The sequence below is a fragment of the Myodes glareolus genome, chromosome 7 (assembly GCF_982192425.1).
Source record: "Myodes glareolus chromosome 7, mMyoGla1.1, whole genome shotgun sequence".
In the NCBI taxonomy this organism is placed as follows: Eukaryota; Metazoa; Chordata; class Mammalia; order Rodentia; family Cricetidae; genus Myodes; species Myodes glareolus.
Genome location: NC_142032.1, coordinates 85,766,150 through 85,779,391, shown reverse-complemented (window position 1 = coordinate 85,779,391; position 13,242 = coordinate 85,766,150). Strand labels below are relative to the sequence as shown.

The 13,242-nt window shown below is 49.2% G+C and overlaps 1 protein-coding gene across 1 annotated transcript in view; it reads right to left on the bottom strand.

Annotated features, from left to right (window-relative positions):
• Positions 1-12,659, bottom strand: part of Tmc7 (transmembrane channel like 7) — a 48,794-nt gene extending 36,135 nt beyond the window's left edge. The window contains exon 1 of the mRNA XM_087908535.1: positions 12,535-12,659. Coding sequence (XP_087764661.1) covers positions 12,535-12,598 — 64 coding nt within the window. The 5' untranslated portion in view covers positions 12,599-12,659. The remainder of the gene's footprint in view (positions 1-12,534) is intronic.
• Positions 12,660-13,242: the final 583 nt, after the last annotated feature.

Below are 13,242 nucleotides of genomic sequence, written 5' to 3'. Positions count from 1 at the left end.
TCCAAACATATTCCACAACACATGGGCACCTCCCACCACACACAAAAGCTCAAGAACTTCCTAAGACCTGCTGCTCTCCCAAAGATCACCATCCTCCCACCCGTGCCCCATTCACTCCCTCATCTGCTGCTCCCCCAAAGATCCCCATCCTCCCACCTGTGCCCCAGCCACTCCCTCATCCCCTCAGCCACTCGAGCACATTTGATGAGAAACTACCACAGGCCCAACAGTTCAGACTGAGACACACTCCTGAATACTGCACACCTTTCTGAAACTTACATTCTATTTTGAAAAGACAAACATTAAATGAGTAATAACATATATCAGGTGGCGATTTGCAGAAGGCTGGGAAAACAGCAAGAAACAAGAAATAGGTATGCAGCCATCCTGGGAAAGGCTATCAAAGAGGAAAACAGCAAGTGCAAAGGCCCTGAGGCAGTTGGAACTCAGCTGACTTGAGAAACAGTTTGGTGAGAGAGTCACCAGGGAGGACCGTAGGACGTGGGGGTGGGGGACAAGCCAAGTCACATGGGGCCTTTTGTTTGGTAAAGTGAGAACCATGAGGGATTTGTGGCAGAGCAATGCTGCTCTGGCTAAAGTTTAATAGAGATCACTGTGGCTATTGCTGTCTCTACATGATAGCATGGCTGTGGTCCAAGCTGGGCACACACGGAAGGTCTATGTACTGGTTGCTTTTCTGCCAACTTGTCATAAACCTCAGCATATATGAGAAGAGGGACTCACTTTTACTTTTGAGATTTATTTATGTGTATGAGTGTTTTGTTTGCATGTGTCTGTACCATGTGGATGCCTGGCGCCCTCAGAGATCATAAGAGGGAATCTTAATTGAGAAGATGCCTCCACTGGATTGGCCTGTAGGCAAGTCTGTGGGACACTTTCTTGATTAATGAGGTAGGAGGGCACAGCTCATTGTGGGTGGGGCCACCCCAGAGCAAGTGATCCCGGTCCTGGGGTGTATTAGAAAACAGACCACAAGAGCAAGCCAGTAAGCAGCATTCCTCCATGCCCTCAGCTGCCTCCTTGGCTTTCCTCAGTGATGGAAGTGGAGCTGAAGTAAACCCTTTCCTCCCCAAGCTGCTTCTGTTCCCGGTCCTCAGCAAAGGAAACCTAAGCCAGAAGGAAAAGGTCTCTGGCCACTAAAGTGTGATGGAGGAATTGAAGCTTTCATCTGGTCACATGTCCAAAGCTACCTGTGGCCGGGGCTGTAGGGGATATTGTGGAAGAGGAACGTGGGGAAGAAGGGAGAAGTGTCGTCTGCCCACCAGACACCTGGGCAGCGGGCTAGGAGAAACAACCTCAGTCACATCAGCTGGCCATGTGGGTCAGGGGTCTGGCTGGCCAGGACCCCACATTTTACAACCAGGTGAGCAAACAGCCCTCAGGAGCAGGTGACTAACTTGCTAATCAGAGCTACCACTGGGTGAAGTATTTGGATCATCTAGGTATTGAGCTAGATGAAAGTCGGGTGTGCTTATTAGAGATCATAGAGAACCGGCCAGTTCCTGTGAGTCAGTGTGCCTGATGATTTGGAAAGGTCTGTAGGACGGAGCCCCGCCTCCCTAGCCACCTGCCTGGCGCTGCACCCCAGCTCCTCCTCCTCCTTGCTGTAGGCTAGCGTGTGTCTTGACTATCCTGTGCCTCCCTGGTCGGCTCTCACGTGTAAAGTGTTTAGACAAGAGCCGGACAGAAAACCACGCGCCCCTAGTATCTGCTGCCCACGTAGCAGAAAAAATTCCCAAGTGACAGTCACAGCTGTGTTCTAACAAAAGCTCATTCACAAAACCAGGTGATGGCTGATGCGGTGAGACACGTGGAAGCTGAGACTCACTCTTCATTGACAAAGTTTAGCGTGTGAGATGATTCTGATGTGCGTGGGAGGTGTCTTCTCTCTGCCAAGACTGCTTCAAAAACAAAGAGGCTGAGGCAGGAGGATTGAGAATCTGATGACAGTCTGGGCGAGGCTCTTTCTCGAAATAAATATAAACAAATGGGGCTGGGGAGATGGCTCTGTTGGTAAAGTGCTTGCTTGCTTGCAAGCACAGGGAACTGAGTTCAATCCCAGGACCCACATGAAAAAAACAGCATAGTGGTATGTGTCTAATCCTAGCACTGGGAAGGCAGAGGCAGGTGGAGCCCTGGAGCCAGCCTAGCCTGCTTGCTTTGTACTTGGTGAGTTCCAGGTCGGTGAGAGACCCTGTGTGTAAAAAAGAAAAAAAAAAAGGCTGCACCTGAGCACCTGAGAAATGTTACTTGAGGTTACCTTCTGACCACCACATGCATGCACACCTGCACGAACGCACTCATGCATACGTGCACACACAAATAATAATACTAAATAAATACTATAAGTAATTTTCAGTTTTCCTAGCAGCAAGGACAGCGGCCTCTGGGGAGCATAAGCACACACCATAGTTATCGACAACTCTTACACTGGCTTCCTGGTGAGTCTCATGCATTATTCTGTTCTGCAGCTACAATGAGAACACCTCAGCAGGACATGCTCACGCCGCACGTCTGCCATGGCAGTGGCCCCGGCACCTAACAGATGGACACAGGGATATGTGGCCTTGGGAATGACTCTGCTCCTGGGTGACTGTAGTCTGCTGGCCTGGTTTCCACCACTGAATTGTCACAAGATGCCCAAAGCGACTGGTGCTTCATAAGCAGGCTGACTTCACACAGTTCTGGCAGCTCATGGTGCTGGGCTCAGCTCTAGCGAGGGCCACGGAGCTACTGCTTCTGGCAGGACACAGGGTATAGTACGGCCTCGCTGAAGTCACCGGAAGTCAGAGAGGAGCCTGGAGATCCCCGGTCTCTTTGGAGGACACTCCCTCCCCCATTAAGTTCCCCCTCTTGTTTTGTTTTGTTTGATTCAAGACAGGATTTCGTGTAACTCCAGCTGGCAGAAGGTGGCCTTGAACAACAATCCTCCAGGCTCCATCTCCCAGCTGCTAAGATTACACAGGCCACCACATCACGCTCCATCACTTTCCAATACCAGCATTCTGGGGACCCTGCCTCCAACACACAGGTCCTCCGGAATAAGCCACATGCAAGTGACCACAGGTGGCTTGTCAGGTAACTTCCCTGTGCCTCAGACTCCACAAAGATAAAACATCTTGTCCTGGTTTGCTTTCTGTTGCTGTGATGAATACCAGGACCAAGCACTACTTGAGTTGCAAAGGTTTGGTTTGGCTTACACTTCCAGGTAACAAGCCCATCACCGAGGGAAGTCAAGGCAAGCAGCTGGAGACAGGAAGCAGGAGCAGAGACCCTGGAAGAACACTGCCTACTGGCTTCCTCTCTGGCTCACGCTCCTCACGCTCACCCCACTGTCTCAATAGCCCGGGTGGGTCTTATCTAGCCCAGATCCTGCCTCGGAGGGAGTCTCAGGCTCTCTCACATCCATCACCAGTTCAGACAACCTCTCACAGACATGGCCATAGGCCAATCTGATAGGCGCAGTCCCTTCAGCTGAGGTTTCTTCTTCCCAGGTGATTCAGGTTGTGTCAAGTTGACAGTAAAAACTATCCAGGACAAACCCTTACTTCACCGAGTTCTTTTTTTTTTTTTTAATATTTATTTATTTATTTATTATGTATACAAGATTCTGTCTGTGTGTATGTCTGCACGCCAGAAGACGGCACCAGACCTCATTACAGATGGTTGTGAGCCACCATGTGGTTGCCGGGAATTGAACTCAGGACCTTTGGAAGAGCAGGCAATGCTCTTAACCACTGAGCCATCTCTCCAGCCCCCCGAGTTCTTGAAAGAACTGTTACACACTCGGGCTTGTGGAGTCCACACAAACAGGCTGCAGCTTGCCTGACCCGGGCCTCCCTGCTCCCCTAAGCTCTACCAGAGGCCTCTTCACACACACACACACACACACACACACACACACACACACACACACCGGGTCCACTGTCACGGACACCTCCACATTGCTCACTGGGCAGCCAGGGGGCAGGTCCCTTGGAGCCCCAAGGACTGCAAGCCCAGGTGTAGCAGGATCTTGATGTCCACTAAAAGACTCAAAACTAGTCAAGAGGGAGGCGAAGTTAGGGAGTCTACTGGTTACCCAGAAAGACAGACTGGAAGAGGGCCCAGTGCAGGCGGGAGAGGCTTGCCCCTAGCTGCCTCCGCAGTCACTGTGGACACAATTCGTGGGCTTTCAAGCTATCCCATCTATAAGTTTAGATGTTAAGAGGAAACCCATGCTAGCCTGGAGACTTATTATGGAGCTGTGTCCCCAGAGAGACGCAGCTTGCCACTGGGGAAGGAAATGCTAATATTAAACACACACACACACACAACTAAGGGGCCCTTGCTCTTCCTTGGGTCATAGGATGCTGGACTTAGGACCCCATTCAGTAGTCAGAGTTTTTATATGTATTTATGTATACATACACACACAAAATATTAGTTTATATATACTTATATATTTACATAGACATATATACATACACATGTATTTTTTAACCTATGTGCATTGGTGTTTTGCATTGGTATGTCAGTGAGAATGTCAGATCTCCTATAACTGGAATTATAGACAGTTGCTATGTGGATGCTGGGAACTGAACCCAAGTCCCCTGGAAGAGCAGCCAGTGCTCTTAACCATCTCTCCAGTCCCCAAGTAGCCAGAGTTCTAACAGCTTCTCAGAAAGGGGAGGGCAGTGCTCTAGACCTGGGTGTCAGCCAGTGAGGGACAGCAATCAGAAACCAGGAGTGTGTGTGTGGTGGAGGAGGGTCCTTTCTCATGTTTTTTGGTCCTCCCTTCCTTCCTCTCTCCTACTCTCCCTCCTCCCTCTGTTGGAGACAGAACCCAGAACCTCCCTATACAGCCAAGGATGGCCTCCACGCTTTAGTACCACCCTGCTGTGGAATATTAGGTGAAGATGTGTTACATTTGTTTATGCTACGGAATATTTGTTTAATGATGCAACGATGTGCTTCATTCTTTTATGTTGCATTTGTTTAACTCTGTGACGTTGTTACTTTGCCTGTCTAAAACACATGATGGGTCGAATAAAGAGCTGAACGGCTAAGAGGTAGGCAGGATAAAGGATTGGCAGGGCTGGTAGACAGAGAATAAATAGGAAGAGAAGAGAGGGGATCGTGAAAAGGAGAGGACACCAGGGAGCAGGCATCCAGCCAGCAACTGAGAAAGAAGAAGGAAATATAGAATAGAGAAAGGTAAAAGTCCAGAGGCATAAAGGTAGATGGAATAGTTTAAGAAAAACTGGCTAGAAACAAGCCAAGTGAAGGTCGGGCATTCATGAGTAAGAAAAAGACTCCGTGTATTTATTTGGGAACTGGGTGGCAGACCCCCAAAGAGCAAAGAGTGAAAAGAAAAAAGCAGCTGCACTCCCCCATTCCTCTGCTTCCAGCTGACTGGTCACGGGTGCCTTGCTTAGCTCTTCCCCTATTCTGTTTAAGTTTGGTCTCTAAAATTACACTTACCTGCTGTGGGCAGGTGGGTAAACCAGGGGGCACATGCGTGTGGAGGTAAGAAGACCACCACGGAGCCCAGTAGAGAAGTTTGAGGAGTCCTCTCCTTCTGCTATGTGAACCCCAGACATCAAATTCAGGTCACCAGGCTTGGCTGACGAGCATTTTTGCTCTCCTTTGCCTTTGGAGACAACGCTTCACGTAGCCCAGGCTAGCATCAAACTGGCTATTTATCCGAGAACGACCTTGAACTCTTGGTCCTCCTGACTCCACCTTCTGAGCCTGCCCCTCTCTATTTACTTCTTAACTAGCCCTCCTGCCCTCTGCCCTTTAGGTTCCTCTGCAGGAAGACGCTTCTGTCCCGCAAGTTGTTCACAAGTAATCACAGACTAAATACTAATTATAAATGCTTGACTAACGGCTCAGGCTTGTTACTACCTAACTCTTACATTTTAAATCAATCCCTATTTTTTACTTATGCTTCGCCACATTGTGGAGGCCCGAAAATATGAGCCTAATTCCATGCTGACCAAAGGTCAGAGTGGGAACTTACCTCTAGCTCCTTCAAGATTATTGTGTGTCTACCTCAAGCAAAGCTCCCACCTTCGTGTAAAGCAGAGAGAGTTATACTCTCTCAAGGTTATTGTCAACAGGTGTGGCTCACAGCCAGACCTGGTACTCTAGAAGTGTGTTCCTACCTCAAACAAGAGTCTTAGGAGCCAACTAAGGGTCCAGTTTCTTTATGGAGATAACTTTGGATTCCACCCAGGAGTGGTTTGCCTACAGAGTGTTTTGGTCTAAGGTGTGTGTGTGTGTGTGTGACTTGCTTTGTTCTTGCAACAGAATGTTTAACTGTGGATGGAGCCCACAACCATCAATTGGTATGTTCATTGGTATGTTCATTTCTTTGTGACATGTTAATGCAGTTTTTGTCTAACGCCTAGCTTTTGGAGTAAGGGGTATTTTTTTTTTTTTTTTTTTTGGTTTTTCGAGACAGGGTTTCTCTGTAGCTTTGGAGCCTATCCTGGAACTAGCTCTTGTAGACCAGGCTGGCCTCAAACTCACAGAGATCTTCCTTCCTCTGCCTCCCAAGTGCTGGGATTAAAGGTGCACGCCACCACAGCCCAGCTCAGGGTGAGGGGTATTTTAAGCAGCTGGAAATTAAACACAGGCAAATTTCAGTATTCACTGGAATTCCCTCCTGATACTATATATTTTTTCCGTTTTATTATTTTCATTCGTGTCTTCATATTCTTTACTATATTCCCAAATCCTCATGCTTCTACCCTGGCAAGAGGTATTTTTGTTGAGGTTGGTCCCCAACACCACATGGCCTGGTACCTTTTCTCAGTACAACATGCCCATCTTGCTTCTCTCCGCATCTGCTTGTGACTTCTCAGACGCTGCCCTTTCTCCCTCCCCCCCCCCCCCCCCCCGGCATTCTCAGTTTGGCTCTCCCACCTAATTTTATTCTGTTCAGCTATTGGCCAGTCAATTGGTTCTTTACTGAACCAATCACAGAGACATATATTCACATAGTGTAAAGGAATATTCCACAGGTACCCTCTTCCTGAAGGCTCCTCCCACTTACGTTGCCATCAAAGGCCCCCAAACACTTCTCTTTATATCCTCCTGCCTCAACTCAGAGTCATTTCACATCTGAGCTGGCACTACTCCCCTCCCCCACCCCAAGCCTTTGTGTAATTTCTTTCCCAGCAGTTTGGTTCCCTTGGATTTTCTTCCCATCCTTCTGTCTGCTTACTCCCTTGACCTAGAACTCTCTGGCCTGTCTCTTGCAGGCTGGCTCTCCGGGGGTCAGTCCAAGGGCCTGACTAGAGCGGGCCCCATCTCCATCCTTCTGCTTCTGGGAGGGAACCCCAAGTGCACAGCCTAGCTTGACTGGGTGGTCCCAGACCCAAACAATCTTCCTTGAGAGAGAGCAGCCAGCCTGCAGCAGAGTCACACCCCTGCAAAGACATTTCCCCCTTTTCTCCATCCAATGTTTTCACTTCCTGAAAAAACAAAGAAAGTCACCTCTAATCTGGGTCACTGTTGCTGGACAGAGCTGGGCTCCTCCAGACAGAGGGGCAAAAATAGCTCAAGAGAGCCAATCCCCACGAGAACCCTGACTGAAGTTCTGACTGAAAAGGGCTCAAGTAATGGCCAGCCTGGTCCAGAACATTCCACCCTCTTCAGACACCTAAAAGCAGTGGGGTCATTCACCGGATGAGTGGGCTCAGCAGATAAGGGAAGACAAACACCACAGGCCAATGGCTATTTGTCTTCGTGTTTATTGTGGTATAGTAGACTTGACTCAAGTAGAAGAGCAGTTTTAAGTCCATGCAGATGCCTGATGGTGTATCTGCAGAAGCCCAGGCACAAAGGACATGTCCCAAACCTCGGGCTATTAGCAAAAGACCAAGCAAAACTACCCATGGTGCTGTCAGGGTGCTGGGACAATATCCCAAAGTATTGTCCTCAGAATCTCATGCCCCAGCTATTGGGCAAGACACACACACACAGAACTTCGCTTGCTCAAAGTCAGTGATGAAAACTGGCATCCTCTGTCCCCAAGACAGAAGAAAGTTGACTTTAATCTCCCCAGGCTGTCTGGGTGTCTGGAAGGATTCCACCTGTGTTTTTACAGGTGTTCTGTTTGATCTCAAGAGGGAAGCTGCCCGGTGACCCCTGAGAAGCTGGGGGCCCTGCCTGGCCTATTCGCATAGCTCACACACAGCCTTGATGTGCCTCACAGTTCTCCAGGGGTGATCCCATGGGGCTTCATCACCTAAACAGCAAAATGGAGAGGTCACCCTGGATGTTTGATGGAGCTAGGCATAGTACACACCTAAAAGACCAGCACTGAGTGACAGAGACAGGAAGAAGGTAGGTACAAGGCTATATCAGGTTACACTCTAAGACTCTGCCCAAAATACAGGAGGAAAGGGGAAAAGGCAAGGTTTTCCAACAATAAGAAAACTGGAAAACTGTGCACATGTGGGCTGAGCAACCCCATCCACAGGGACCCAAGGGCTAACTCAGCCCAGATGTCCATCAGAGGATGTGTGCAACCACAAATGTGACCCACTGGCAATGGAGTATTAGTCACCCATGAAAAGGACTAAAGTACTGTTTCATGTGACCATGGATGAATTCTGATGCTATGCTTAGAGAAAGCCACTAAGTACTCACACCAGTGTCAGGATGGGAGAACCACAGACAGAGGTAGAAGTGGGCTGGTTGCACAAGTCTGAGGCGGGGGGAGGGACTTGAGGAAGAGAGGTGGAGCCTCTGTGGGGAGGGGGTGGAAATACACTGGAACCAGTCAGAGCTGGTCAGATCGTTCTCCTGAGGTGGGAGAAACTTTAGGTAGTAAAATTGCTGCTATAAAGGATTAACTTGCTTAGGAAATATAAGTTACACAAAGTGGAACTTAGCTGAAGGAGCACCGCCTCCAGACTGGAGAAAAGTAGTTCAGGCTTGCTAAAAACTGCAGGAAGAATAAAATAATCATGCCATAATTGAAGTGTAGAGTTGTGGCAAAGAACACGTCCCTAAGGGCAGAGCAGGTCTGCAACCATCATGAAGTTCTGGTCTGCAGTTAAGTCCCCTGCGTTCTTACCGCGAGAAGCACAGTTCTGTCAGGTGGGCAAGATCTGGTAACAAACTTACAAACAGAACAACACTGGATAAAAAATGATCCTGGCGCCAGGGTGGTGGCCTTTAGTCCCAGCACTTGGGAGGCAGAGGCAGGCGGATCTTTGTGAGTTTGAGGCCAGCCTGAACTACGAGAGCTAGCTTCAGGACAAGCTCCAAAGCTACAGAAAAACCCTGTCTCAGAAAAAAAAAATTCCTGGTAATATCTCTGCTATGTAACTCTCCCATCTGCCCAAGTGGCCGGACTTCAGTCTCCCGTCTCTGTTTAAATTGTTTAAAGTGTGATCTGGGGTTGAACTAAAAGGGAATTAAGGATGACAGCGTATGTGGAATATAGAAGCCTAAGTGTGTAGGTTAATAAAACAAAACAAAACAAAGAACAAAAAATCTTCTGCTTCAGGTTAGCTCCTCTTTGGACATCAGTCAGGGCAGGGTGGGCCTATCACTAAAGAGCTTTCTCCTTATTCTTCCTGAATAGCAGAGTGGGTTCTCACTGGGGGTGGGGACATACAGAGTGGGTTCTCACTGGTGATGGAGGTGTGCAGAGTGGGTTCTCACTGCGGGGGAGCAGGGAGCATGCTTCTGCATCACTCCATGCTCATAAACAGCAGCTGAACACTTATGAGCAAACCTCCATGAAGGAAAGAGAAAAGGAGGGACGGAGAGAGGAGAGAGAGAGGGAAAGGGGAGAGAAGAAATGTTAGGAAGAAATGACCACACGGAGGAGTGCATGGACAAAGCAGCTTGGCAAGACATGCCTTTTTTGTAAAAAGGATGCACCAAGACCCAAACTGGGTGAGCAAGCACACAGGACAGGAGGTTCACTTCATTTTTATACTAACGCGGGTGGTGACTGTGTCTTCCCCTACTGTCCCATTGTCTGGGGTTGGACCAATCGTTCAGGATTGCCTAGTTGTAACAGAATCCATGCAAAGAAAATGAAGAAAAATAGAGGACACTTAAATGCTGATAACACAGCTGGGCATGGTGACCTATGCCTTTACTTCTAGCATCTGCAAGGCGAGAGAGGCAGATCTCTGTGAGTTCGAGGCCAGCCAGGTCTACATAGTGAGTCCCAGGCAGGCCTGCGCTGCATAATAAACTATTTAAAATAAAACAAAGATGCATTAAGCCAGGTATAGGAAGAACCCCTCCCCCTCGGGGAAGTCAGGGGTCCTCAAGAGTGTATGGTAGGGACAGAGCCCAGCCTGGGAGAGGCAGTCAAGGAGAGCTTCTGGGAATAAGTGACCCTGAAGGAAGAGAAATGTAAGTCTCTTTTAAGGTAGGTCATGGTCCCCAAAGTGAAAGGACAGGGGCTTGAACAGAACAGTACCATCAGGTGGGCGTGGGAGGAATGAGCATGGGCAGGAACCAATGGAGAAGGGCATCCATGCAAACACTACCATCAGAGTGTGCCAGGCACTGATGAGTACTGAGTCCACCTTCCAGAAGCCCGGTGGTACAAGGAAGCGCAGCCTTAAATAACAACAGTCAACATTTTGTAGCATTGCCCCTGGACCCAGGACAGCCCCAGAGAGCCATGTTCCCAACATCTGGATGCTCACATCCAAACCCAGCACCCTGCACACTGCGCAAGGAGACCTGCATGTCCAAGGAGTCATTGCAGAAACACAGTGTGAACTTCAAGAATAGACACGGGACACTCCAGCTTCCAGGCTGCTCTTCTGGAGATGGCTGCTCAGCGGAGGACATGGGTCATGTTAAGGGGAAGCATAAACAGCCCTGAGGAGGCCCAGACAGAGAGGAAGCGGGGACCCTGCCAGCAAAGCTGGGTCACCCCACATGATCAGGACATGATAGAAAGGACCCTCTAGTCCTAGTCAAAGGTGTGGGCAACTGCAAAACCAGGTGTCCCTGACTACAACCTTACTGTATGAATTCAGGGGGCAGAGCCCTCCAGAGGGCTCACTCCTGTCTGCACACACTGAGGCCTGGCATAGACCCACTGCTCATAAACAGCCCACCATGCCACCGTGGGTTCTTTTTCCAAAGAGGCTAGATTAGGAGATCAGAAAACAGTATCTGCCTGGGACTGGTAGTATGGACCTGTATCCCAGGATGCCAAGGCAGGTCAGGTCATAAGTTGAAGGCCAGCCTGGGCAGCATAGCGAGCAATGTCTCAAAATTTAAAAACAAGTGAAACCAGAGGTAGTGGTCAGGAGGTAGAGGCAGGGGTCCAAAGTCAGTCTGGATTACACAGATAAGTGTCCAAAAAACAAAAAACAAAACAAAACAAAACAAAAAAACAACAACCAAAAAACTTAAAATGTAAAAGAAGGCTGGGGAATGTAGTTTAGAGGGAAGTTAGGAGAAGAGAGGAATGGCAACAGTGTAGCATGTGCTGGGATAAGAGGAAGATCAGTTGGAACCAACCACAAAGACACTTGTCATTCACAGTGCAGGAATGGAATTCTGGAATTTCATGCAAGACCAGAAAACTCTACCAGGAGACACACCCCCACCCCTCACTAGGGGACTCTAGGCTGGTCACACTGCAGTCTCTGACTGCTACGGGAGGGCTGAAATGAAGCTGACATCAGCAATGCTGGGACGGAGAGAGAGAGAGAGAGAAAAAAAAAAACTATCATAGAGCCCTGCCTGAAATTTTTTTTTCCTGATTCCAGAGCATTGTCCCAGGATTGGGGTCTTTCTTCTTGATGTTGAAAACAATCCAAAGCAAAGGACCCAACGCTGGCATCTATGTCTTGCTGCATGCTAAGTTTTGCCATGGTAGATACAATCTCAAGCTGAAACTCAGCCTACAGATATCATTATGAAGTCTGGCTCAGGATAGAAACAAAATAAATACAAACTACAAGGAAGCCTGCCTGAGGGGCTTGGCAACTCTATTGTATCTACCGGGCGGTGTCTTTACACATTTCTATAAAATCTTAGGACGCTGTATAAACTGACTGTATGTTTAACAGAAAAAGAAAATCTCCCTGCTACCATTGACTACTGTCTCAATATAACTGGGGCTATGTGGGAGCATTTATTAATAACGCACTGTTTCTCAGCCAATCTGAGGTTTAGAGAGGGCAAGTCACTTGGCAAAATTCACACAGCAATAAAGACCAGAGACCGAATGGCTTCCAAGTAGATATAAAGAGAATACCAGGGGCAGGCGGCTCGAAGTCAGCCTGTAGGGCAGGCAGGTTGTGACAGTCTCTTTACAGAACAGATACCCCGGTGATCTGGAAGCTGGGCTGGGTCCATGGGTCATCGTATGGAAAGTGAGGACTGCCTCCCCAGCTCCGTAGACAGGGCGGGGGAGCCTCCTCGTCCGGCAGGTCCACTGCCCACCGTTTTCCCCGCATCGGTCCCCTCCTGGCGACCAGGGCAGCCACCCCGCCTTCCCGCGCGCACGGTCGCGCCGAGTCCTACCTGGGTGTGTGGCCCGCTGCCGGCTGGACCCGCGACCTGGATCGCCCGCGCTGCCCTCGCTCATCTTGGCTCCGCGAGGACCCTCCAGCCGCCTGGGCCAGCCGCCCCGCCTCGTCGGGTTCCGGATGACGTCACAGAGGCGGGCGGGGCCGTTCCCACGGGCGCGGGGTGGGGACCAGATACCTCCGGGAGCCTCTCCCTCTTCTTTCTCATTCTCCTTTCTTCTCCCCTTCTCCTTGCCCCCTCCCTTCCCCTTTCTCCTTCCCAGTGTTCTCTCCCCTCTCTTTCATTCCCTCCCCTCCCCTTCCACTTCCCTCCCTCACTCTCTTTTGGTACTCTGAGACCTAGATTTGAACTCCTAATCTGCCTCCACCTCCCTAATGCTTGGAATACAAGTCCCATTGTGGTAAATTGTCATTTGGTAGCAAGGACACGAAAAGTGTGGAACGTTGCCATTTGGGTTCATCTATACGTATGTGTGTGTGTGTGTGTGTGTGTGTGTGTGTGTGTGTGTGTAAACACACGCATAATAACTAAGACAGTAATGTGCCTTGCACCATATTTCAGTGTGTTTGTAGATAGCTCTCTAGAGGGTGCAGTTAACTCTCTTACAAGGTTACTGGGGTGGGGAGGGCAGATGGGGGAGGGTTTGCTACATATGCTTGTCTTAGAAATGTTCTCATTCCACCTACACCCCATACCTATGTT